A 25,069-nucleotide genomic window follows, 5' to 3' on the forward strand; every position below is an offset into this window, starting at 1 on the left:
CAGCGTGGTGCTTCTGCCTAGAGCGCCATTTTGCTGGAACTCGCCCTGTTTTAACCTTTTTGTTTATAATTCAGGAGTATTGTGACCATTATTTATTATGGTCCTTGGCAATCCGGTGATACCCTTGGGATCTGTTGAAGTGTTTAGACTTGTTTGCCTGTGTGCTGCAGCCCTAGTGGCACGGTGTTTAAGAGCTAGGCTGCTAAATAGAAGGTTGGCAGTTTGAATCTACCAGCTGCTCCTTGGAAGCCTTTTGGGGCAGTTCTACTCTGTCCTGTAAGATCGCTATGAGTCAGGATCAACTCGACAGCAGCGAGTTTGGTTTTGGCCCCTATGCTAAGTGACTATCGTTTCTTATATCTACATTTTATATGTCTTCCTCCTCTCACTCTGTCAGGCTGTTTTCATGCAGCTATCAAAATGTTCTTTCTGGCAGCACTTTTTACTGATCTTTCTTCCCCCTTATTTGCTACTTCTAATCTGCGGAGGGCCAGAAAACAAGAAAACCAAGCTTCTTAAAATTGCATGTAATATTAACATAATTAAAATCATTAATGTAACATAATCCAATCTGAACAAGTGATATATTGATCTGTGGATATTGTAACATCTACCGTGGATGCTAAAAGGCCTTTTTTTTTGGTGGTGGGGTCACAGACTTCCTGGTTCTTAGTTGTGTGTGTAAAAGACCTCTGAATAAGTGAGATGTTACTGTAATTGAAATATAAACAGAGGCCAATATCGCTTAAGCTGGTATTTTGATATACTGATAGCAAATCATTGTTATCTATTAATACAGGACTTTTCTAAGCAATCCTGGGTTAGCCTGCTTCTTGTATGTTTTTAAAAGTAGTAATTTTTTTAAGTTTATAAATCAGCTTAAGATTTCCTCCACTCAGCTACTTTGATTCAAGTTATTGAGGGTGTTAAATATTTAAATTTTATTTATTGTGTTTTTCAAAGCTAAGTCAGTCATATTTTTCACAACCGTAGTTCGTATTTTAGAACATACCTTATATATATATTCCACTCATCTTTTCTTATATCCTAAATGAATTTAATATGGGATGTATTCTGTTTCATAAATCATTTGTAGATTAGCAAAACATCATTTCTGCAGTCCTTCTATTTGGAATTCAATTTCACACTCTTAAAAGTGCTTATTCATATCCTGTTGTTGTTGTGTGCTGTCAAATTGATTTCGACTCATAGCGACCCTATATAACAGAGTAGAACTGCCCTACGGGGTTTCCTAAGCTGTAATCTACGTGAACAGATCACTACGTCTTTTTTCCCTTGGAGCCTCTGGTGAGTTCGAACCACCGACCCTTCGGTTAGCAGCCCAGTACTTTGTGGCACCAGGCAGTTTGAAATCTTTGGTGTATTTTTATTTATTTATTTATTTTGGCACATAATAATCAGGCAGTAACAGCTGCTTTATTCTGAAATTTGATGTCATAGGGTGCTATTCATCTATGATATGGTCATATATTTGTGAATATATAATGCGATTATATGTATGTATTTAATAATGAATCACCAAGATTTTAATGTAGGTACAGGTTTGTATTAAAACCATTATAACAATGTTTTCTGCTTTTATGACCCTATTAAGAAAATACTATATACATTTCAGAAAACTGACTTTAGATAATGATTTCAAACAATCATTTATGCCTTTTTCTCTTATTTGCTCTTTGAAAATACAACTATTTAAATTATTTTTTATTTTTATAATTTATTTGATGTTTTGTTGTTAAGAATATACACAGCAAAATATACACCAGTTCAACAATTTCTGCATGTATAGTTTGGTGACATTGATTGGATTCTTCAAGTTGTGCAACCATTCTCAGCCTTCTTTTCCGAATTGTTCCTCCTCCATTAAAATAAACTCATTGCCCCCTAAATTTCTTACCTAATCTTTTATGTTGCTGTTGTCAATTAGATCCCATATAGATAAGTTCTTAAAAGAGCACAATACTCAAGGCAGACATTCTTTAATAGTTAAGCTAAACTGTTGTTTGATTTTAAGAAGACTTGAGGGGATATTTTTGGTTTAAGGTTTAAAAATCATCTCAGAGAAGTAGTTTCAGGGGTTCATCCAGCCACCATGGTTCCAGAAATTCTGGATTCCATGAGATTGTTAAATTCTGTTATGTACTTTACCCCTTATGATCAGGATTCTTCTACAGAATCTTTGATCAAAATGTTTAGTAATTATTGCCGGGCACCATCCAGTTTTTCTGGTCTCATGGCAAAGGAGGCAGTTGTTCATGGAGGCAATTAGCCATGCATTCTATTTCCTTCTCCTATTCCTGACTCTTCTTCTTCTGTTTCTCCAGGCAAATTGAGACCAATTGTTGTACCTTGGATGGTCGCTTGTAAGCTTTTAAGACCGAGGCACTACGCAAGGAACTAGGAGATAAAACAGAAACACTGAACACAATATTAGGCCAGTTAACTGGGATGTCCCATGAAACCATGACCCTAAACCTCCAAACTAAGCAACGAAAACCTGTGAGGTGTTTGGTTGTACATAAGCAGCCTTAGCAGCTGCTCTTTATCTTTGTTGTTGTTGTAAATATATCTACCACACAACTTTTGCCAATTCAACTTTTTAGAGATGTGCAACTTATTGACAGCAATAAGTTGCAATCCTACCCTTAATACAATTTTTCCATTACTGTAAACAGAAACTCAGTGCTCCCTAAGCAATAACCCCCACTTTTCCCCTCCCTAGTTCTCCTGGTAACCACTAATAAACTTTGATCTCTATATATTTGCCTGTTCTGTCTTTTTATATAAGTGAGGTCATACAATATCTGTCCCTTTGTGATTGACTTATTTCACTCAACATAATGTCTTCAAGCTCCATCCATGTTGTAGCATGGATCAGGACTTCATTTCTCTTTATGGCTGAGTGGTATTACATTATATGTATGTACTACATCTTGTTTATCCATTCATCCATGGATGTGCAGTTAGGCTGTTTCCCCCTTTTTGCTATTGTGAATCATGATGAAATGAATATTGGTGTCCATATGTCTGTTCTCATTGTTGCTCTCAAGTCCCTTGGGTATATTCCTAGCAGTGGAATTACTGGGTCATATAGTAGTTTCATTTTTAGTTTTTTTGAGGAACTGCTACACTGTTTTTGACAATGTATTCCCACCAGCAACGGACAAGGGTTCCAACTTTTGTTATTTTCTGGGTTTGTGGGGTTTTTTGTTTTGTTTAATCTTAGCCATCCTAATGGGAGTGAAATAATATCTCATTGTGGCTTTGATTTGCATCTCTCTGGTAAATAATGGGAGCCCTGGTGGCACAGTAGCTAAGTGTTCGGCTGTAACCAAAATGTCAGCAGTTTAAATCCACCAGCTGCTCCTTGGAAACCCTATGGGACCATTGTACTCTGTCCTGTAAGTTCACTATGAGTCGGAATCCACTCGAGTCAATGTTTTTTTTTTGGGGGGGGGGGTAGAGAATGACGTTGAGCATCTTTTCATGTGTTACGTCGCCATTTGAATGTCCTCTTTGGTGAAATGTCTATTCAATTCCTTTGTCATTTTTTGATTGGGTTATTTGTCTTTTTGTTGTTAAGTTGTAGTAATATATATATATAGGTTATTAGATTCTTATCAGGTGTGTGATTTCCAAAGGTAGTTTCCAATTAGTAGTTCGTCTTTTCACTTTTTTGGTAAAGTCTTTCGATGAACAAAAGTTTTTAAGTTTTATAAGGTCTTGTTTATTTATTTTGTCTTTTGTTGTTAGTGCTTTCGTTACCATATTAGATAATATTTTGTTAAAGGCTAGACGCGACAGCGTTGCCCCTGCATTTTCTTCTAAGAATTTTATAGTTTCAGTTTTCACATTTAGATCCTTAATCCGTTCTGAATTTTTGTGTGTGTATGTGTTCTAAGGCATGTATCCTGTTTCATTTTTCTGCATGTGAAAATCCAATTTTCCCAGCACCATTTATTGAAGAGACTCTTCTTTCCCCATCGAATGTACTTAACACCCTTGTCAAAAATCCGTTGACCATAGATATATGGGTTTATTTCAGGACTTTCAATTCTGTTCCATTGGTCGGTCTGTCTATTATACAGTACCAGGCTGTTTTGATTACTGTAGCTGTATAATATGTTTTAAAATCAGGAAGTGTGAGTCCTCCTACTTTGTTCTTCTCCTTCAACATTGCTTTAGCTATTGGGGGCCTCTTGCATTTCTATATAAAGTTGAGGATTGGTTTTTCCATTTCTGTAAAGAAGGCTGTTGGAATTTTGATTTGGGTTGTGTTGAATCCATAGATCACTTCGGGTGGTATTGACATTGTAACAACATGGTCTTCCTATCCATGAACACGGAACATATTTCCATTTATTTAATTCTTTAACCTCTTTCAGCAGTATTTAATATTTTCATTGTATGAGTCCTTCACATCCCTGGTTAAATTTATTCCTAGGTATTTATTCTCTTAGATGCTATTGTTAATAGAGTCATCCCCCTAATTTCCCTTTCAGATTTCTCATTGCTGGTGTATAGAAACTCAGCTGATTTTTGTTTGTTGACCTTATACACTGCAACTTTGCTAAATTCCTCTATTAGCTGTAGAAGCTTTCTTGTGAAGTCTTTGGGATTTTCTGTAAATAGGATCATATCATCATGAGTAGGGATAATTTTACTTCTTTTCCAATCTGGATACTCTTATTTCTTTCTATTGTCTTACTGCTCTGGCTAGGACTTCTAATACAATATTGAATAGGAGTGGTGAGAATGGGTACCCTTGTCTTGTTCCCCATTTCAAGAGGGAAGCTCTCAATCTTTCTCTATTAAGTATAATGTTGGCTGTTGATTTTTTATATATGCCCTTAATCATATTGAAGAACTTCCCTTCTTTTCCAGTCTTCTTGAGGGTTTTCATCAAGAAAGGGTATTTGCTTTTATCAAATGCTTTTTCTGCATCAATTTAGATGATTATGTGATTCTTTTCCTTTGTTCTAATGTTGAACCATGCCTCCATTCCTGGAATACATCTTATTTGGTCATGGTGTAAGTCTCTTTTAATATGCTGTTGGATTCTGTTCACTAATATTTTGTTGAGGATTTTTTGCACCTGTATTTATAAGGGATATTGGCCTGTAGTTTTCCCTTTTTGTGGCATAGATTTCTGGTTTTGGTATCAGGGTTGTGTTTGCTTCATAGAATCAGTTAAGGAGTATTCCTTCTGTATCATTTGGAAGAGTTCAAACAGGGTTAGTGTAAGTTTTTCTCTACATGTTTAGTGGCTGTCTTAGTCATCTAGTGCTGCTATAACAGAAATACCACAAGTGGATGGCTTTAACAAAGAGAAATTTATTTTCCCACAGTCAAATAGGCTATAAGTCCAAATTCAGGGCATCAGCTCCAGGAGAAGGCTTTCTCTCTCTGTCAGCTCTGGAGGAAGATCCTTGTGATGCATCAGTCTTCCCTTGGTCTGGGAGCATCTCAGCACAGGAACCTCTGGTCCAAAGGATGTGCTCTGCTCCTGGACCTGCTTGCTTGGTAGTATGAGGTTCCCATATGTCTCTGCTCACATCTCTCTTTTATATCTCAAAAGTGATTGGCTTAAGACACTAATCTTGTAGACCTCATCAGTATAACTGCCGCTAATCCATCTTATTACATCATAGTGATAGAGTTTACAACTTTTAAGGAAATCACATCAGATTACAAAATGATACACAGTCATACAATACTGGGAATCATGACCCAGCCAAGTTGACAGATATTTTGGGGGGCACAATTCAATCCATGACAGTAGCATTCCCCAGTGAAGCCATCTTGTCCTTGGCTTTTTTTTTGTTGGAAGGTGTTTGATTACTTATTCAGTCTCCACTTGTTATGGGTCTGTTCAGATTTTCTGTTTACTCTTGAATCAGTTTGGGTAGATTGTGGGCTTTTAACACTTTGTCTGTTTCATGTAGGTTATCCATTGTTGCTGTATAGTTGTTCATAATCTGTCATAGTTCTCTTTATTTTTCTAGCAGATCAGTTGTAATGTCTCCTCTTATTTCTTATTTTGGTTATTTATATCTTTTCTTTTGTTTGTTTGTTTTTGTAACTCTAGCTAAAGGTTTGTCAATTTTATTGATCTTTTCAGAGAACCAACTTCTGGTTTTGTTGATTCTGTTTTTTTTTTTTTTTTTCTTTTCAGTTTCAATTATTTCTGCTCTGGTCTTTTTATTTTCTCTCTTCTGGTAGGTTTAGACTTAGCTTACTCTTCTCTTTCTAGTTCCTCAAATTATGGATTTAGGCTGTTAATTTGAGATCTTTCTTCTTTTTTTAGGTAGTCATTTATTACTGTAAGTTTCCCTCTGAGTACTACCTTTGTTACATCCCTTAAGTTTTGATATGTTACACTTTCATTTTCCTTTGACTCTGAGAAACTTATAATTTCTTCCTTCACCCATTGGTGGTTTAATAGTGTGTTCTTTAATTTCCATATGTTTGTGTATTTTTCAATTATTTTTATTAGTAGTATTGTCGTGAAGCACAGATTTGATTTTCCAATTAAACTTATTTTACCTTATGGTTTTAAGTTGACATTGTAGATATTTTCTTAAATTCTATTGAAAAAGTGCAAGCTTACTCTGGAGTTTTTCCTGGTTGTATCCAAAGAATCAAATTTTGTGCAGTATATCAGCAAACTCAGATGCTCACGTAATACCTTTTAAAAAAAAAAGTGTTTCTGACCTTTTGTATCTTACTGACACAGTCATGTGTTCTTTCTTGTACTACATCACAAAAATTGCATTTTTCCTTTATGCCTTTATGAAAGACAAGTTATGAGCCACATTTCTTTCAATATATAATATATATACTCTTTCAATATATATAAGTGTATTGAAAAATATATCAAGATAGTAAATATATTGAATATATATTATATATATATAAATGATGTATTCCTAGTTAACTTGCACAACAAAATTCACTTGTTGACTAGGCCATACATAAAGATTCTTTAAATGCATTTGAAACCATTTTGCCTACTTATATAGTGTGAATGACTGCTGCATGACAATTTCAGAAGCCTCTGTCAACTCTGCAGGAAGGTCCTTGTCATCAATCTTCCCCTGGTATACGAGCTTCTCAGGTGCAGGGACTCCGGGTCCAAAGGATGCTCTATTCTCCTGGCTCTTCGCTTCTTGGTAATATGAGATACCCTGTCCCTCTGCTTGCTTCTCTCTTTTATATCTCAGAAGAGATTGACTCAGTACTCAACCTAATCTTGCAGATTGAGTCCTGCCTCATTCACATAACTGCCTCTAATCCTATCTCATTAACATCATAGAGGTAGGATTTACAACACACAGGAAAATCACATCAAATGACAAAATGGTGGACAGTCACACAATACTGGGAATCATGGCCTAGCCAAGTTGATATGCATTTTTGGGAGACACAATTCAATCCATAACAATCAGTTTTAGAGAATGCAAAGTGTGTTATTTCTAGTTTCGTGTTATTTCTGACTTCTAGATCTGTTGTGCTCTTGTTTCAATGGTACTAATTATGACTAGCACTCCATTCATCAAAGTTTTTTCAGTATTAGCCCTGCATTCTGTGGATTAGAGCTTATTTTGCACTGATGTTTCTTTAATGCCAATATAAATCTAAGTGTATTGCCAACATAAGAATTGTAACAGAGAACACGTTTTGTCATCCTTGAATCCATTAAGCCTTTATAACAGTTACTAAATGAAGTAAAAGGAGCATGGTTTATAAAAGGTAGAGTCAGAGTTTTAAAAAAAATTATGTCAGTTATACTCTTATATGATGCCAAAGGGAAATGTTTCCACCACTGTTACATCTTCCAGAATCTTAGTTATCAATTGGTACTAATGAAATGAAATTTTAGGAGAGCATTTGCCTTTCCTGATCTGATTTGTGACTGTTTTTAGTATTTATTGAGCACAGTTAATTCTGTAGAGAAGAATGCAAATAAATGTTTTACATAGTAGAATTTTAGTGGAAATGAATATTGGTGTCCATATGTCTGTTCTCATTGTTGCTCTCAAGTCTCTTGGGTATATTCCTAGCAATGGAATTACTGGGTCATATAGTAGTTTCATTTTTAGTTTTTGTGTTTTTTTTTTGGCATGTTCTACAGATTTGGCTTTGAGGTGGATTACCTTAAAGCACTGTTCTTCAATCTTTTTGCTCATTCATTTCAAAAAATGAATTTTGAAAATATTGTACCCCCTTGAACACTTGTAAGTTGACATATACAATTTTTCATCATAAAATTCAAACAATTGTAAATAATTTAATTTCCAATATATTATAAATACTGGTATGTCATCACTCTTTTAAATGTATCCAATAGAATCTATATACCAAGGATATTTGATACCCACCATCACTCATTTGGGGCTCTGGTGGCACAGTGGTTAAGAGCACAGGCTGCTAACCGAAAGGTAGGCAGTTTGAATCTGGAAACCCTTTGGGGCAGTTCTGCTCTGTCCTGTTGGGTCGCTATGAGTCGGAATCAACTCAATGGCAGTGGGTACAGTATCACTCATTTAAAAAAATAAGTTGAAATAGAATTTCTTTTTAAATTCCTGGGACAATAACCTTCTCAGTATTAAAAAATATATACTTCTGGATTGAGTATTATAATTACTCATAATTAATCAAGGTATCATAAATACATTACAAGTTTTGGTAAGTAATTATTAAACACAAAAAATAAAACTTATTGGAATACATGACTTAGTGAAGTGGAGGGAGCTGGAGTTGAGTGTCTGGAAAATGACTCTCTTATAGTTATTGTATTTTGTGAAAAGTCCTTGTGTACCCATGTGCATGTCCCAGTTTGAAGACCCCTGCCTTAAGTGCTGGGATGTATGTTCTAGAGGAGATTATTATAATTTACATAATATCATTTAGTGATTAGGAGCAAGCACTCTGGAGGGAGACTACCTGGGATTGAATTCCAGCTAAGTCCCAGCTCTGGATGATTTGGAGATATCTTTTAAACCTCACTGTGCCTCTGTTTTGTCATCTGTAAAATGAGGATATTAGTAGTATCTACTTCAGTTGGCTGTTGCACAGGTGGAATGAAATAATACTTGTAACATGCTTAGAATACTGTTCAATACATGCATGTTAGCTCTACAGTAAGTTCTAGATATTCTTTTAAAAATTTTATGGACATTTTATAGATATATCTAAATGTGTCTGTGAGCATTTCTCAGGCAGATAGATGTAAATAATTTGAGGATCTCTATTAGTACTTCCCTTACCTCTATCCTGATATTCATGTAAGAAACTAGTTAAATTTCCCCATGCGTGTTTATGCATACATATGTTTTTGTGTGCACGTATGTATATTCAAGCAGGTGAGTATCTAATGTTTGCCTGTGATGGGGAAGCAAATTAACATTAGCAACAAGTATTTATTGAGCCCCTACTACAAGTAAAAGTTATATCTGACAGACAAAAAAGAGAAAAATCCACTCTAAAGTTTGCCCTGCCAAGTGCTTACAGGAAGTATGAAGATTAACCCACCAATTTTGAAAAACTAAAAAAGTAACACAATCAACAATCTCTCTGATTTGCAGAGAAACAAAATGAATTCAGAGTAACCTAAATCAAGGAGGTTACCTAAGTAATAGGAAAAGTTGGAAGTGTAGGGGAAAAATAGTTGTTGGTACCTTAAATTTGTAGCTAGAGCAATAATTATGTAGCATCTAAGCAGAATCAAGGTTTTTGTTGTTGTTAGTTGCTGTTGAGTCAATTCTGACTTATGGAGACCCGTGTGTGCAGAGTAGAATTTTCTTCATAAGATTTTCAAGGCTGTGACCTTTCAGAAGCAGATCGTAAGTCCTGTCTCTGGATAGGTTTGAACTGCCAACCCTTCAGCTGTAGTCAGGCGCTTAACAGAATTCAGGTTATGAATGTCTTTAATTTGTCTTCTACGATGAGTTGTAAAACTCGTTAAGTACAAGATGGTAATCTTAGTTCATTATAGAAATTTTTGCTAGCATTCTCTAAACTGAATTCTGTTGTTAAGAAAAATGAGGATGAAATTGCTCCAGTGTATTTCTTTTATATATCTTGTTTAATGTAATCAATATTTTAGCCATTAAGATATTTTTCAAAAATATATTTATGTTCATCTGTTTTTTTCCCCCATAGTAAGTGTTAATTGTATAGGAAATAACTGGAAAATTAAGAACTTTGGCAAGACTGGAATGAGGACAGGGCAATTTATCTTGAATATTTATATCAAGATTTCTGATCTTTGTAATTGGATACCCTGTTTAAATTGGTGATTTTCTAGAAAGTTTAAGTCCCCTCACCACCAAAGTTACATGGCATTTGACAATTTTAAGTTAACTAGGAATAAGTTTGTTGTGTAGTTTATCATACCTTTTGAAATGTGGTGTGGTTAAAAGCTACAGCTGCTAACCAAAAGATTGGCAGTTTGAATCCACCAGGCACCCCTTGGAAACTGTATGGGGCAGTTCTACTCTCCTGTAGGGTCACTATGGTTGGAATCGACTCAACGGCAACGGGTTTGGTTTTTATCCTATAATGCCCCAGAACCAGTGGGAATCATAGTTAAATTCATGAAAAAACAGTAAATAAGGTAAATCTTTTATTAGGTCATAAATAAGGTAGGAGCCTTCTTAGAACATCACTTTCTTTGGTGGACTGGGGGTGGGGAGACTATATAATATGATTTCCACTTACATAGTTATTAAGAGTCCTTCAATTTATGTTTAAATATATTTTAGAGAAGTTGAATGTTGAATGAATTTTGGTAACAAGAATCTTACTCTGACCTTGGTTTTCATGATATAATTTGAGCTATCTTCCCGTGGTTTAAAAAAAAAATTCCATTCTACTGTGTAGTAGGGGAAGGAATTTCTCAGCACTTGCTGTTCTCTAATTTGAGATTATTTTGTCCCATTCCATACCCTTTCCAGGACAATAAGTATTTCTCCTATTTAGGGATCCTGTCCTTTCTTTCAGTATGTAGAACTTTTCTTCCTTCCTTCACCCTTTCATGTGGGCCTTTGGAAGTTCAAACAGAATTAGGCTACAATGTCTTACTTCCTGTGAAGGACCCTTTTTACACACGATATTATCTAACCTAAACAATCTCCAAGATCCAGGTCCCATTAATTTGTAAATACAAATGAGAGTAAAGTCTCATTAATTTGAACTAATTGAAAAAAAAAAAAGTGATTTGGAATTCCTGAAAAATATATAGACTATTTTAACCTGTGCCGTTTTGGGGGCTTCCAAGTATATATATATGATTCAAACAGAAGCCAACAGTGTTCCCCCAAAATGTTTTTAGAGAACCCTGTAATGAATAGACTGTTTGTTAACTTGTCAATAATGTGTGTATAAATGGATTCTTCTGTCTGAAATATGTGAAATGTATTCTTTAAGATAAAGAAATACTCCACCTTCAGTCTTGTTTAAACAGCTATTTTTTTTTTAGCAATCCTTTATCTACCCTCTTTAGGAATGTCATAAGAATAACTTAAATTTTTTCTGCTCTGTAAGTTTTACAAAATTAACATCAACTGCTACTTTTTCTGGGGTTTTAGTTAACACATATAGCCTAATGTTATGGTTTTTACATGCCTTTTTATCACTAGATTATAAACTCCTTGAAGACAGGAACCATGACTTACTCAACTCTGTTAACCCAGGGCAACCACCTTAGTGCCTTGAATATTAATGAACAATTAAATAGGTGATAAATAGGAACTCAAAATATTATTTTTTAACAGATTTGGTTCATTTGACTTGTACATCATCTAAAACAGCAAGAGAAGATTTAGAACCAGTTGTGCAGAAATTGTTTACTCCATATACGGAAACGGAGATAGGTAAGGAAAAAAATGGTGATTCGTGATGGGAAAGGTAATGTAACCTTTATACTCGTCTTAGATATTTCGTGAAGGTTTCTGCAACCTGAACTGAAATGTGGTGTATTCAAGAACAATACTCACATGTTTCACCAGGATGATTGAGCACAGTCTCCTCCCTAAACATGGGGAAAAAGTCACTCTATAATGTTAAAGGAAAAATATATATGTGTGTATGTATATTGCATATGTTGTTGTTGTTGTTAGGTGCCATCGAGTGGGTTCCGACTTATAGCGACCCCATGTACAACAGAACAAAACGCCAGGTCCTGCGCTATCCTCACAATTGTTGCTATGCTTGAGCCCATTGTTGCATATGTATACATACTAATATATATACATATTTAGTTTAAGTGCAAAAATATACACTTATGTGAATATATATTCGCAGTCATAGAAACAAACTGTTGGGAAATCTCTCAATTAATTTTGGCAGGATTTTGAGTGCTTTTTAGCTTTTCCTTATATCTTTCTATATTTTCCAGGTGTTGTACAATGATCATATACTGCTTTATCAGAAAAAGTTATCTTCCTTTAAAAAATGTAGATTTCACTAAGAGATTAAAATATTAATTAGCAAATGCAGAATCCTTCCTAACAAATAATTGTAATTTAATGTATAACATGCTAGTGATGTGATAAATACTTAACTCTCAAAACTATACATGCAACTCTGCTACGTATTCACATTGGAAAAAAATGCTTTTCAACCATAAACTTTTAAAGTTTTCTACTCACATAATAAGGTACCTCTTATAGCAAATTCAGTGTATTTTGTATGTAAGTGCTAAAAAAATTACTCAGTGAATCTTCTTCATTTATATGAAGCAAGGGTGATTTTCATTATAGGATTTGGTTGTCTACTTGAATCTTAGTCAATTTCTTCATTAATTCATATATCCTCACTTGTTCATACAGTCATTTATTTACTTCTACTTATCCTATTTCCTTTTAGTCCATCTCCTATGTGCATTGTTTGTTGTCTTAATGCAGAGAAGGTGCATAGAGTGGCATCTGGATTTACATAAGGAAACAAACTGCTCTATTCTTAGGAGCCAATATCAGTATGATTACTTAATTAATTTGTAAGCCGCCTGAAAAAAATCCTCCAGTCTGAAGATATGCTTTACCTTAGTTTGAAATTATTTTGTTTCATATTTACATTTTCTCCATTTGAAAGTCTCATATAAATGTTAAAAGATTTGTTCTCAAAGTTATGGTACATGATAATATTCTTAAGCCTAATATGGAGTCGTAGATTTATCCTTTGGCTTTAATTACATCTGTTCCTTTCTTATAAAAACTCTTGAGTTTCTTCTTTATTCCTGAAATTTTTCGTATTTCTTCTGCTGTAATTTCATTGTGTGGTGGTCCCAAATAATGTACTAAATTTGTATTTTCTAACCTTTTCATGTTATAAATGCATTTAATTTTCTTTTTAAAAAAAATCAAGCTGGAAGAAATTACATGTTCATTACTTAACATCCTCTAGCCACTTTAGATTTTTAAACATTAATCTTAATGGTTAAAGTGATCCCGTTTTGAAGTGATGTATTGTTTAGAACCCAAGTGAAATTCTTGAGTAAGAACTATGTGCTCAGAGGGGTCCTCAGGTGCACCGAGGCACTGAAAAGCTGGTTTTCACTGGCACACAGGCCTTTTTATCATCTGGATGAGGTAGTGGTCATATTTTAATTAAAATGTCAGAACAAATACTGTTGGAGTTATTGAAAATGAATCACCAGATAAAGTGAGCACTGGGCCATGGCAGGTCAAAGAGGCAAAGTCACCTGGAGAAGAGAACTCAATTCATTTTCCTGCCTAAATGAGGAAGAAGGAACTTTATGAGCAATATGAACTTTTAATACATTAAAGCACATTCTTCTCTGTAGCAAAAACCCATATTTTCACAAATTGATGGCTTTTATTATTATGTTATAATTATTTGACAATGATATGAAAACCTGTGCTTTCAAGCATTGTGACTATTTTGTTTTGAAACGTGCACAAGAAATAACATTATTTGGGCTTATTTTCTTTTTCTTTGCTTTCTGCATTTTCTGGTGGTGTGCTTCATAAGCCTTTGTGAAAGTCAGCCTAGTCACCTTGAAAGAAAGTATATTTGTTATAAAAGACGAAGTTCTCTTCTCAAGTGCAGTACTTCTTTGCCAGTGCATACAAGAAATTCTTGTAGAGTTCTGAAGGTATTCCCTCTCTTTCTTACTTTTTCACTTTAAGATGTCAGCCAGAGCTCTTGAGATACACTCTGGCTCAGGAAGCAGTTGTACTAATACCTCCAAGAGCCCTACCTTCCAGGCTCCTTTAAGAACATCAAAGATCTCCAAACCTTTCCCTACTTCAGAGTTCAAAGAAATATCAGATGTTTTATGCTTAATGAACCTAATTCCGCTGGTGAGAAAGTGAGGTGATTAATCACCATTTATATGTTCATTAATTCTTCCAGACTCCAGAATACTCTTCAAAGCACTGAGAGAGATTTGTGAAATGAGCAGTATGTTCCAGTCTCACTGACAGGACTATCCTAAATGGTTTCTTATTTACTCAGGAAATTGAGATTTTCAATACAGATTGAACCAATAATTTCATAAGTATTTTATCTTGAAATGTCAAAAATGTGGTATTATTATCGCACCATCTTCTTTCTCTTTACCTCCATTGTGCATGGCATGTGGAGTTATCTCTTTGCATCTCATTCACTTCCTATCTCAAAAAAGTAGAGCTGCCTAGAAGCAGAAACTCCCATCACAGGTATAGTTTGAAGTCAGTGGCTTATAAAGGTGTTAACTAATTGTTGAGCTGAAAAGACAAATGTCTGATCCTAATTTTTTTTTTTTAATGTGTTGTATTCAGACTTAGCCAAGGCGATGACAGTCACCTACTCGCTTGGTCTCATACAACTCACCAGTGTTACTAAAAATAGTTTCCTCTCTCCCTGAACTTGACATGCGACTATAATCCATTTTTTGCTTTTATTTGATATGCTATTGTTGATTTTTTTCTGCGTATCGTATTCTGTACTTGCCCTAGTTTAATTTGCCCAAGATTTTATTCTAAATTACCTATTACTTGTTTAGTCCTTCGCACTATCTCATTGAGTTAAAGGAACTATTGCAGAAAAACAGTTCTACCTCTGGCAACTTGTGATGTACTCCTAGCTAAAACTCAGCAATTTTAATTTTTAATTTTTTTTAACAATTGTGCACTTTACAACTGCATGTTTCTTTCCAGCTATTTCTCTGCCTTCTTGCTGACCACAAGGAAAGATGAAGCAATTTTATGTCTCTTTGAAGGTATTAAGGTCAAAGCTTAGTAACTCCCTTGTATCCAGAGCATTTATCTTCAGTCTATAACAACTTTCCACCTTCCTCATGGTTTCCTTTCAGAGCCTCGACCTGTATGAAATTTCTTTCTTGTAATGTATTAGATTATTCATTTTTTCCAACTTTTACTGAATGAAAACCCTCCTCTGAGCTGGAATTTCCATGAAATACAAGATAAGCTCTCCTAGTATATGCTTAGAAACGAACTGGACAATATTAAAGGCCTTCCATACCTTCACCCATTTCCCTTCAATGCTCCAGGAGTCTGGTTTCACAGATCATAGGTGATATGTTTAAGTATCCTCCTGTAAGATTTAGTGAAACTAAACTCATCATTAAATTTACTAAGAGCCATATGGTTTTAGCTGTGAAATAGGAGTCCCTTATTTTCCTTTATTTTGTAAATACATAGGTTTGGCCACCTATTGTGAGCCTCCATGGCGGTAATGATACCTTAGACTCATAGATCATAGCATTAGAAAGGGGACCCTAAGAGATCACTTCTTCCATTCAGAGTTTCTTCATCCTATCTCACTAATAATTATGGATTTTTCAGGATAAACTAGAACAGATAACATATTTGATAAATGTAACAGGAAAAATCTTGGAGGTATTAACTGTGGCTGACTATTCCTGTAGTGGAAATATTTTAAACTAAATATAGGAAAATCCTATTTATCCTGAATTGGGGAATGGAACTTTCTGGTTAATTGAATACTGCAAATAGCTGAGAATTTCTCTCCATGGATTACCAATTTAACAATAACAGTTAATTAACTAGATAATTATGTTCTTAGCATTTTCTTTATGATTCACAAGGTGCTTCACAGTCTTTGATAAACTTCATAAACATCCATTATTATAATTTTACAGAATTATGGAAGAATTCAAGATTGAATTTTCTTTTCATTCAGATTTAGGCTGAAGACTGTAATCAATAAATATATTAACAGCAATATTTTCTGTTTTCAATCAAAGAAAATTTAATTATAACATTTCTAAGGAAGAGAGGCAGAGAAATAATTATCAGTATAGAAAGAAATAGGCTTTAGGCGTTGAGGTTATAAAAGTTGGACCTTTTTATAAGCATATCACACTTTGTACCTAAAAACAGGATTAAAATCAGTTCAGCTATTATTTATTGAGTATCCGTTGCATAGTAACCCACTACCCACTGCTGTAGAGTCGATTCTGACTCATAGCGACCCTATAGAGCAGAGTAGAACTGCCCCATAGAGTTTCCAAGCCTATAAATCTTTACAAAAGCAGACTGTCACATCTTTCTCCCATGGAGCAGCTGGTGGGGTTGAACTGCCAGCCTTTAGGTTAGCAGCCAAATGCTTTCACCACTGTGCCATCAGGGCTCCTTTGTGGTGTTCTAAGAAACATTAAAAAAAAAAAAAAAACTGGAGAGTAAGAACTAAGTCTGCTTTATCTGCATATCCTCAACACGTAGCTCAGTACCTAACACACGTAATAGATGGCTCGTGTTAAATGAGAGGATGTGTGTTCAAAATGACTTTCACTTGTGTGACCTCATTTTTGCTGTTTGTTTGTTGGCTGCCATTAATTTTATAATTCAGTAGGCCAAAGCACTAGAATGTGAGTTAGGATATCAAAGTTTTAATCTTGTATATACTGTGTTTTGACTAATGACTTTAATTAAATATAATTCACATATCATACAATTTACCCAGTTAAAGTGTACAATCCAGTGGTTTTTGGTATATTCACAGAGTTGTTCAGCCATCACGGCAATCAGTTTTACAGTTTCATCACCCCAAAAAGAAACCCTGTACTCATTAGCAGTACCCCCCGCTTTTCCCCCAAGACACTTCCCCCCAATCCTACTTCCTATCTCTATAGATTTATCTATTCTGGACATTTCATAATCTTGTATATACTATTGACTTACTATATAATTTATCAAGTTGGTTTGTCCATTTGAAACATAAGAAAATCAATTTATGTTATCTTTTCACTTCATAGGGATAATATCGGGATAAATGTGAGATTATAAGTAATTTGCTACTGAAGAGAAAAAAAATAGAAATCCAAGGGAACACATTTGGAGTTAATCTAATAGGCTTACTAATAATCAGAATAATTTTAAAAATCCAATTTATCTAAGGTTGAAAAGTCATCATTACTTAAATAGCATATGCATATATTAGAGTGTGTGGATGCAGATTTACTAATTGTTTACATACGAAGCTGTGATTTACCCCAATATGTAGTCATGGCTTTGTTAGTAATTGGCTACATATTGTAGCAGTGGGCAAGCATATTGTGCTTTAGGATGTGAATCAAATTTATGTCTTGCATTTAGAAAATGAAGAAGTTGAAAAGCCAAGACTTCTGTGGGCCCTTTACTTCAATATGAGAGATTCTTCAGACATCAGCAGGAACTCTTATAATGATTTATCATCCAACGTTTACATCTGCTCCGGCCCAGACTGTGGTTTAGGAAATGATAATGCAGTCAAACAGGTAAGGCAGTTGGTGTTTCTGTTTTGTAATAAGTAAGTGTGGTATGGAAAGTGAATTGTTTTTCCTCTGAGAGGTGGAAAAAGAGACTGGAAAGGTATCTCTCTCATTTAATACCGTCTTTGCAATTTACCCTTAAACTTTTTTCTATGCACTATCAAGCTACTTTAAATATAGTATGAGATATTTTCACTTCCTCGCATAGAATGATGAATTACAATAGATTATTTATGAGTTCCATTGTGACAATGAGGATGGAAAGTGTTAGAAATACATATTCATAAGAATGACTTTATGATGCCAGGATTCTAAAGAAACATTGCTTCTGACTTTAACTCCTGGCCTATCAGTGTATTATTTTGAAATACATGCACTTTTTTCCCCTGATAACCTGAATAATTTCAAGAAGGATGTAATTAGTCACATGTAAAATATAATTTTATAATGTTCTTAATGCATTTTTTTTAATCTTAGAGAAGAACATACGATTTATAATTTTTCACAATTAAGATGATTCAGTGAATGCTTTGACACAAACCAGTGTCCCAAGATCTACTATTACAGCAGCTGAAGAGTGTGGTAAATAAAGGCAGAATTTGTGACAGCAGTCCTGGGGAGGGCTGTGAAGAGGTACAGGACAGGCTGACACAGCTGCCAAAATTGAATTGTAATTCCATTAAGCTGAAGATTCACATACATATACAAATACACCTCTCTGCACTTGACAGGAAGGAAAATGCAGAGAATATCTTTTGTTTTTTTTTTTTTTTTGGCGTCCCTGGGTGGGCACGAACGAGAATATCATTTTTTGAGGCATAAATCTAAACTTTTCACAGGTAGAGTTGCCACATCTGTATATTAAATCAGTAATTCAACAGTATTCTAAGACCACAGATGGAAGTTTTGTTCCCATCAGTGGTGGGGATCTCATGGTAGCAAATGACCTCTTTGAGCCTTTAATCTAATTTTTAGTCATAGCAGCAAGACTATAACTATGGCCCTGACCCATACATCTACAGTTTTTTTCCCAAAAGTCTTTGTGTTTCATCTTTAGAGTCTAATGTTGATCCTGGATATTGATGTTCAACCAGTGATACCAAACAAAAGCAGGAAGTCATGTCTTTCATCCATCATTCATTTTATTACTTTAATAGAAAGTTCAAGTTAGTTCAAGAGCTGCCTTTATGGTTTAAAATGACCAGTTTTTACTTTGATATTCTAATTTCTCTCCATACAGAAATTGCCAACCAATGAACTTTAATTGCCAATGAATGAACTTTAATTTTTTAACACCAAAATGGAAAGCCTTTTAAATAAGAGCTAATAATACAAATGCTAAACCAAAAAAACCAAACCCACCGCCATCAAGTCAATTCCAACTCATAGCGACCCTATAGGACAGAGTAGAACTGCCCCATAGGATTTCCAAGGCTGTAAATCTTTATGGAAGCAGACTGTCACATCTTTCTCCCATGGAACAGCTTTCTCCCATGAACCGCCAACCTTTTGATTAACAGCAGACTTCTTAACCACTGTGCCACCAGGGCTCCTTTAGGTATAAAATGAGTTAAATTGCTGCTGTGGGCTGGGCTGACAACCTAATCACCACTTACAACATTGTTTTTATATACAAATTAGCAACTCACATAAGAATTTGGAGCACAATCCATTTGTAAGTTGAGAACTGCCTTTATAGATTTTATGAACTTCAAGTTGCTCACATATCGCAGTATCATTCACTTTATGTTATTCAGGGAGGACAATTTTAGGTGTCATGTTTTCTTTAGCTATCATTCATTGTGCATTTTCTATGTGCCAGACACTATTCTTAGTACCTCATATACATTATCTTATTCAGTCCTCATAACAACCCTTTGAGGTAAGTGTTCATATCATCTTCATTTTATAGATGAGGAAACTAAAGTCTAAAAGAGTTAAATAACTTGTCTAAGATCACATAACTAATAGATTTTTGAGCCACAATCCAACCTCAAGTTTGTTGGACCCCAGTGGTTTTATACTTCATCCAGTGTGCTATGTTACTCACCTTGTTAATGAGGATACATCCAAAATACATCAAAGTGCTTGAATGGCAAAATGTTTGTTTTTGTTTTGTGTGGATGTATGTTAAATAAACAGGAATATTTATAGTAACTCATCTTGTCTTCTATGTACTTCCCAATATAAAAAAACCAAGTCACTACATAGTTAGTCCTTTTTCATTTTTTTTTAACCACATGAAACTCTTTTACCCTTTGAGATACCTTCTGGTTTAAAAGGGAGAGGAATATTTGTAAGGTGACAGTCAACTACTCTAGACTATCATTTGCAATTTCTTTATTAAAACTTCATAACTCCTTCTAAAATATAAAAATGTCAATTGTCAACAGAGGTGCTTTGAAAGCACACAAAAGTTACTTGTAATTTCTAAACAATGGACAAAGTGAATTACTTCCTAAAATTATTGCTTAAAGTGAATGCCAAAAGAAATTATTATTGACTTTTTTTGCATATTTTCAGTGAAATTGGGTTTTCTCAAAAACAAATAGACCTAAAAATACACTTTATTGTTTAAATTGTCCAATGCTATCAAAATCAAGCTGACATTGTTTAAGTAATTTAACAGCTTTATGTCAGCTGTCAGAACTGGGAATTGTTTGGCAGGGAAATCAACTAGACCAAGAAGCACTAGGCATACCTTCCAGAGCATGGCATTTGACCGTAAAAGGTTCTAGCAGTTAGAAAGAGGAGAGACTTGGGAATAGCTGGAGTCTGTAAGTAGGAAATTGGCATCAGCAAGGGCCAGTAGCAGATGGGCTGAAGATGGGAGTCCCACAGGTAGTTAGAGCACAAGTAAGGGTAATGTGGCTGCCTACAATTGGTGGCAGTCTTAGTAGGCAGTTTGTTGATGACAGGGAGATACAGAAGTAGAGTGAGATCCAGCCACAGGGACTGGGGTTCAGGGGAAAATCTTTCCTAGGGGGAGATGGCAAGAGGGAGACAAGATGTTAGACACGGAGGAACTGGAGTAGAAGTAAAAGTAGTAGTAATAATACTAATTATATTTATATCCAACATTTATATAGTGTCTCAGTACAGTTTTTTTTTTAAATAATATTTTATTGCATTTTTGGCAAAAGTTTACATGGCAAATTAGATTCTCCTTTGACAACTTCTACACAAATTATTCATCTCAGTACAGTTTTAAAAGTTATTCCGTTTATCAGAGAAAAAAAAGGTATTGAGATTCTACTTCATGCCAGGCAGTAAGGATCCAGAGATGACTAAAACACAGTCCTTGTCAGCCCTGGAGGAATCACTGTCTAGTAAAGGAGAAAAGCATGTCAACAAATGACAATGCAATGTGCTATATACAATAATAGAATAATATCTAAAGTCTAGAGGTAACACAGAGGAGTAGTGAGCTCTATCTGGGAGTCAGAGAAGCCTTGCAGAGAAGGATATTAAAGATGAGGAGCAATTTCCCATTCAAATGGAAGACAATAGAGACACAATTCAGATATAAAGAATATCATCTGCACCAGCCCAGGATGTAAGCATCATGGCATGTTTAAGAAAGTACACATAAATAGGTATTAATGAAGCAGAAAGTCTCAGAGGTAGAAGTGGGACGAAGTGGTCGGTGGTAAGACCAGAGAAGGTAGGCATGAAGGGTTTTATCTGCCATAGTAGGAATCTTGGAGGGAGCCATGGTGGCACAGTGGTTAAGCATTTGGCTTCTGACCAGAAGGTCGGCTGTTTGAACCCATGGCAGTCTGCTTCCGTAAAGATTTATAGCCTTGGAAATCATACAGGGCAGTTCTACTTAGTCTTAGAGGATCTCTATGAGTTGGAATCAACTCGATGGCAATGGGTTTGGCTTGGTTTTGGGTTAGGGATCTTGGATTTTATCCTATTGGCAGTAGGGAGTTGTCTTAGTTATCTAGTGCTGCTATAACAGAAATACCACAAGTGGATGGCTTTAACAAACAGAAGTTTATTCTCTCACAGTTTAGGAGGCTAGAAGTCTGAATTCAGGGTGCCAGCTCCAGGGGAAGGCTTTCTCTCTCTCTCAGCTCTGGGGGAAGGTCCTTGTCATCAATCTTCCGCTGGTCTAGGAGCTTCTCAGCACAGGGACCTTGAGTCCAAGGGACGCGCTCTGCTCCTAGCACTACTTTCTTGGTGATATGAGGGCCTTCTGTCTGTCTCTCTGCTCGCTTCTCTCTTATATCTCAAAAGAGATTGACTTAAGACACAACCTAATCTTGTAGATTGAGTCCTGCCTCATTAGCATAACTGCCTCTAATCCTGCTTCATTAGCATCATAGAGGTAGGATTTACAACACGTAGGAAAATCACATCAGATAACAAAATGGTGGACAATCACACAGTACTGGGAATCATGGCCTAGCCAAGTTGGCACACATTTTGGAGGGACACAATTCAGTCCATAACAGGAGTCATTGAAGTGTTTTAAGCCAGAAAGTGGCATAACAGAATTTCTTTTTCCATAGATCTTCTGAGGCCAGCATGGAGATTGATTACAGGAGTAAACCCTAGAACAAGGGGACCAGTCCAGTTCTGATGCTTTCGCAGTTGTCTAGGGGAAGGATGGTACATGCCTGGACTATGTCAGTGGGAAAGGCAGATGTAGTCAATAAATAGAAGATAAAATTGACAAGATTTGGTGATTGATTCCATTGATTCCATGCAGAGAGTGAAGGAAAGGGAGTACTTCCTCAGACAGACAAGCTAGAGATATGAGACCAAAAAAAAAAAAAAAAACCTATTACTAGAACTGAAACATGAGGTAGGGGCTTTGTCTGATGTAGGTCATTCCTGTTTTTGTAGTACGGGTGAAGTGTCTCCTGCTAAGAGTTGTGGTGAGCTCCAGGGGTGGAGAGAGCCAAGGAGGCATCTCTAATATTTAATTTCACAATATCCATAGTAAATGGTGTATTTAAATATATACTCTTGAAGTATACCCAAGAGGGAAAGGAACATATTTTTTCTTCCCCTGTTTCTTCTTTCAACTCCACATCAAAGTTCAAAATTTTCTGTTTCCTACCCCTCTACCCAACCACCCTCAAAGAATATCAGTTTTAATCACCTGGTATAGGAGTCTGCCAAACAGAGAGGGCCAGATGGCAAATTTTTTAGGTTTTGCAGGCGAAACTGTCTCTTTCACAACTATTCAGCTCTACCATTGTAGCACAAAAGCAGCCAGAGACAATAGGTAATTGAATGTGACTGTGTTCCAATAAAACTTAATTTACAAAAACAGGCAACAGACCACATTCGGCTTGTGGGCCATAGTTTGTCAACTCCTGGCCTAATGAATGGCCTTGTGTGTAGACTGGAAAAAAGGTGTGATGGTACAGAGAAACATGATATTATTTAAAATAAGCGAATGTCTTTAAACCCTTTAATGACTCTCTGTTTCCAGTAGGATAAAGTAAAATCTCCATAGAATAGCACTCTTATCTAACAGTGAGCTATATTCATCCAAATAAAAGTAGGAATTTGTACATAAGCCATTTATGCCATCTTAAACACTGTGCTATACTCCTTAAAACCTGGGTTGAGATGGAAAATAATACCAGAAAAGCAAATAGTTGAGCAAATAATGAGGACTTTTCTTGATTTGAGCAATGACTTGTTAAAATGATTATAAGCTAAATTAGACCAGTATGAGTATCACACATAGGCTTTATGGGAAATTATATAAAGAATGTTAAAGGAAATTGTATTCTGTTGATATGTACAATGAATGACCTTAAATTCTTAACTATCTGATCACTTGATAAGGAATTTGATCAATTACTGACATCCTTGAATAGTGGACCTGATATGCATGTATAGAATTATAGGGAAATAAGTCATGGAACTCTGAAGGCAGATTTTTAGAAGGTCATGTATATTGGTAAAGTAGTATAACTTGGTTAAAGAAATTTTTAAGGATAATGATTTAATTTTTTTCTAAATAATGCCAGAAATGCACACACATGTTAAGTTGATGTCCAAAAACTAGTGTGTCTTTTTTTTTCCCCTGGCCAGGCTGAAGCACTTTTCCAGCAAATCTGCCCCAATGAAGACTTCTGTCCGCCTCCACCAAACCCTGAAGACATTGTCCTTGATGGAGACAGTTTACAACCAGAGCCTTCAGAATCCAGTTCCATACTACCGACAAACTCAGAGACTCCCAAGGAAAGCCCATACCTGGGAAACCCAGAGGAGCCCTCTGAATAATTAATGTATAACAAACGGGGTATCCCACTTTGGAAATTTCTCCTGACCTCAGAGACGTCTTGATGGAAGAACTGTTTGAAAAAGTTAGAAAAGCAGCAGTCAGTTGACATGCAGAATTACAGAGAGGTCATAGGAATCCAAAGGGGGATTTTCCTTAAAGAGGACATTCCAGGAACATAAAACACATGTAAAGCATGTTGACTTGCCTGCTTTAAGTTATCAAACCTTGGGATTAACATATGAAGATTATAAATGCATTGACTACTGGGAATACAGCTATGACTATGGAAATGATCCTATGCATTGTCAATAATTCTGTGGTTTTAGGACAACTTTTTTTGCCACTTTGAATATTAGTTTAAAACCCACATCTTCAGAATCAGCTCACAGATTTCCTTTATTTTTTAGAATTATATTTTCTTTTTGGGTATTGTTTTACTATCTAGTGCTGCTGTAACAGAAATATCACAAGTGGGTGGCTTTAAAAAGCAGAAATTTATTTTCTCACAGTTTAGAAGGCTAGAAGTCCAAAATCCAGGCACTGGCTCTAGGGGGAGGCTTTCTCTCCCTGTGGACTCTGGGGGAAAGTCCTTGTTTCTTCAGCTTCTATTCCTTGGCTCCTTGGTGATCTTCATGTGCCATGGTATCTGCCTTCCCCCATCTCTGCTTGCTGGCTTGCTTGTTTAATCTCAAAAAAGATTGATTTAAGACACATCCTGTACTAATACTGTCTCATTAACATAACAAAGAAACCCATTCCCAAATGGGGTTATAATCACAGGTATAGGGGTTAGGATTTACAACACATTTTGGGAGGATAAAGTTCAATCCATAACAGGTATGACAGCATGATGTGACATAAATGATAGCAGCATACATAAATGCAGTTGGAAAAAACTAAAATATCATGATCCAGGCAGGAGCCCATGTTTAGAATAGAGATTTGTTTTCTGTCTTGAGAAGCGTTGGGAATGCATGTTAAGGTGCTTAAACATTTTTACACACAAGTCATGAGTCCATTACTCAGCAGTGGTTTCTTTTTAATATTAGTAGTGA

General features: G+C 35.5%; 1 protein-coding gene across 2 annotated transcripts in view; it reads left to right on the plus strand.

The window, feature by feature from the left end:
- The window catches only part of CHM (CHM Rab escort protein), a 256,180-nt gene extending 231,665 nt beyond the window's left edge, over positions 1-24,515 (plus strand). The window contains exons 13-15 of one of the 2 annotated variants that reach the window (XM_004378872.2): positions 11,799-11,897; positions 17,607-17,767; positions 23,822-24,515. In XM_004378872.2, coding sequence (XP_004378929.1) covers positions 11,799-11,897; positions 17,607-17,767; positions 23,822-24,013 — 452 coding nt within the window. In that variant the 3' untranslated portion in view covers positions 24,014-24,515. The remainder of the gene's footprint in view (positions 1-11,798; positions 11,898-17,606; positions 17,768-23,821) is intronic. The other variant, XM_023733595.1, reaches the window with a different exon arrangement.
- The last annotated feature ends 554 nt before the right edge of the window (positions 24,516-25,069 follow it).

Source organism: Trichechus manatus, unplaced genomic scaffold, assembly GCF_000243295.1.
Source record: "Trichechus manatus latirostris isolate Lorelei unplaced genomic scaffold, TriManLat1.0 scaffold00060, whole genome shotgun sequence".
NCBI lineage: Eukaryota > Metazoa > Chordata > Mammalia > Sirenia > Trichechidae > Trichechus > Trichechus manatus.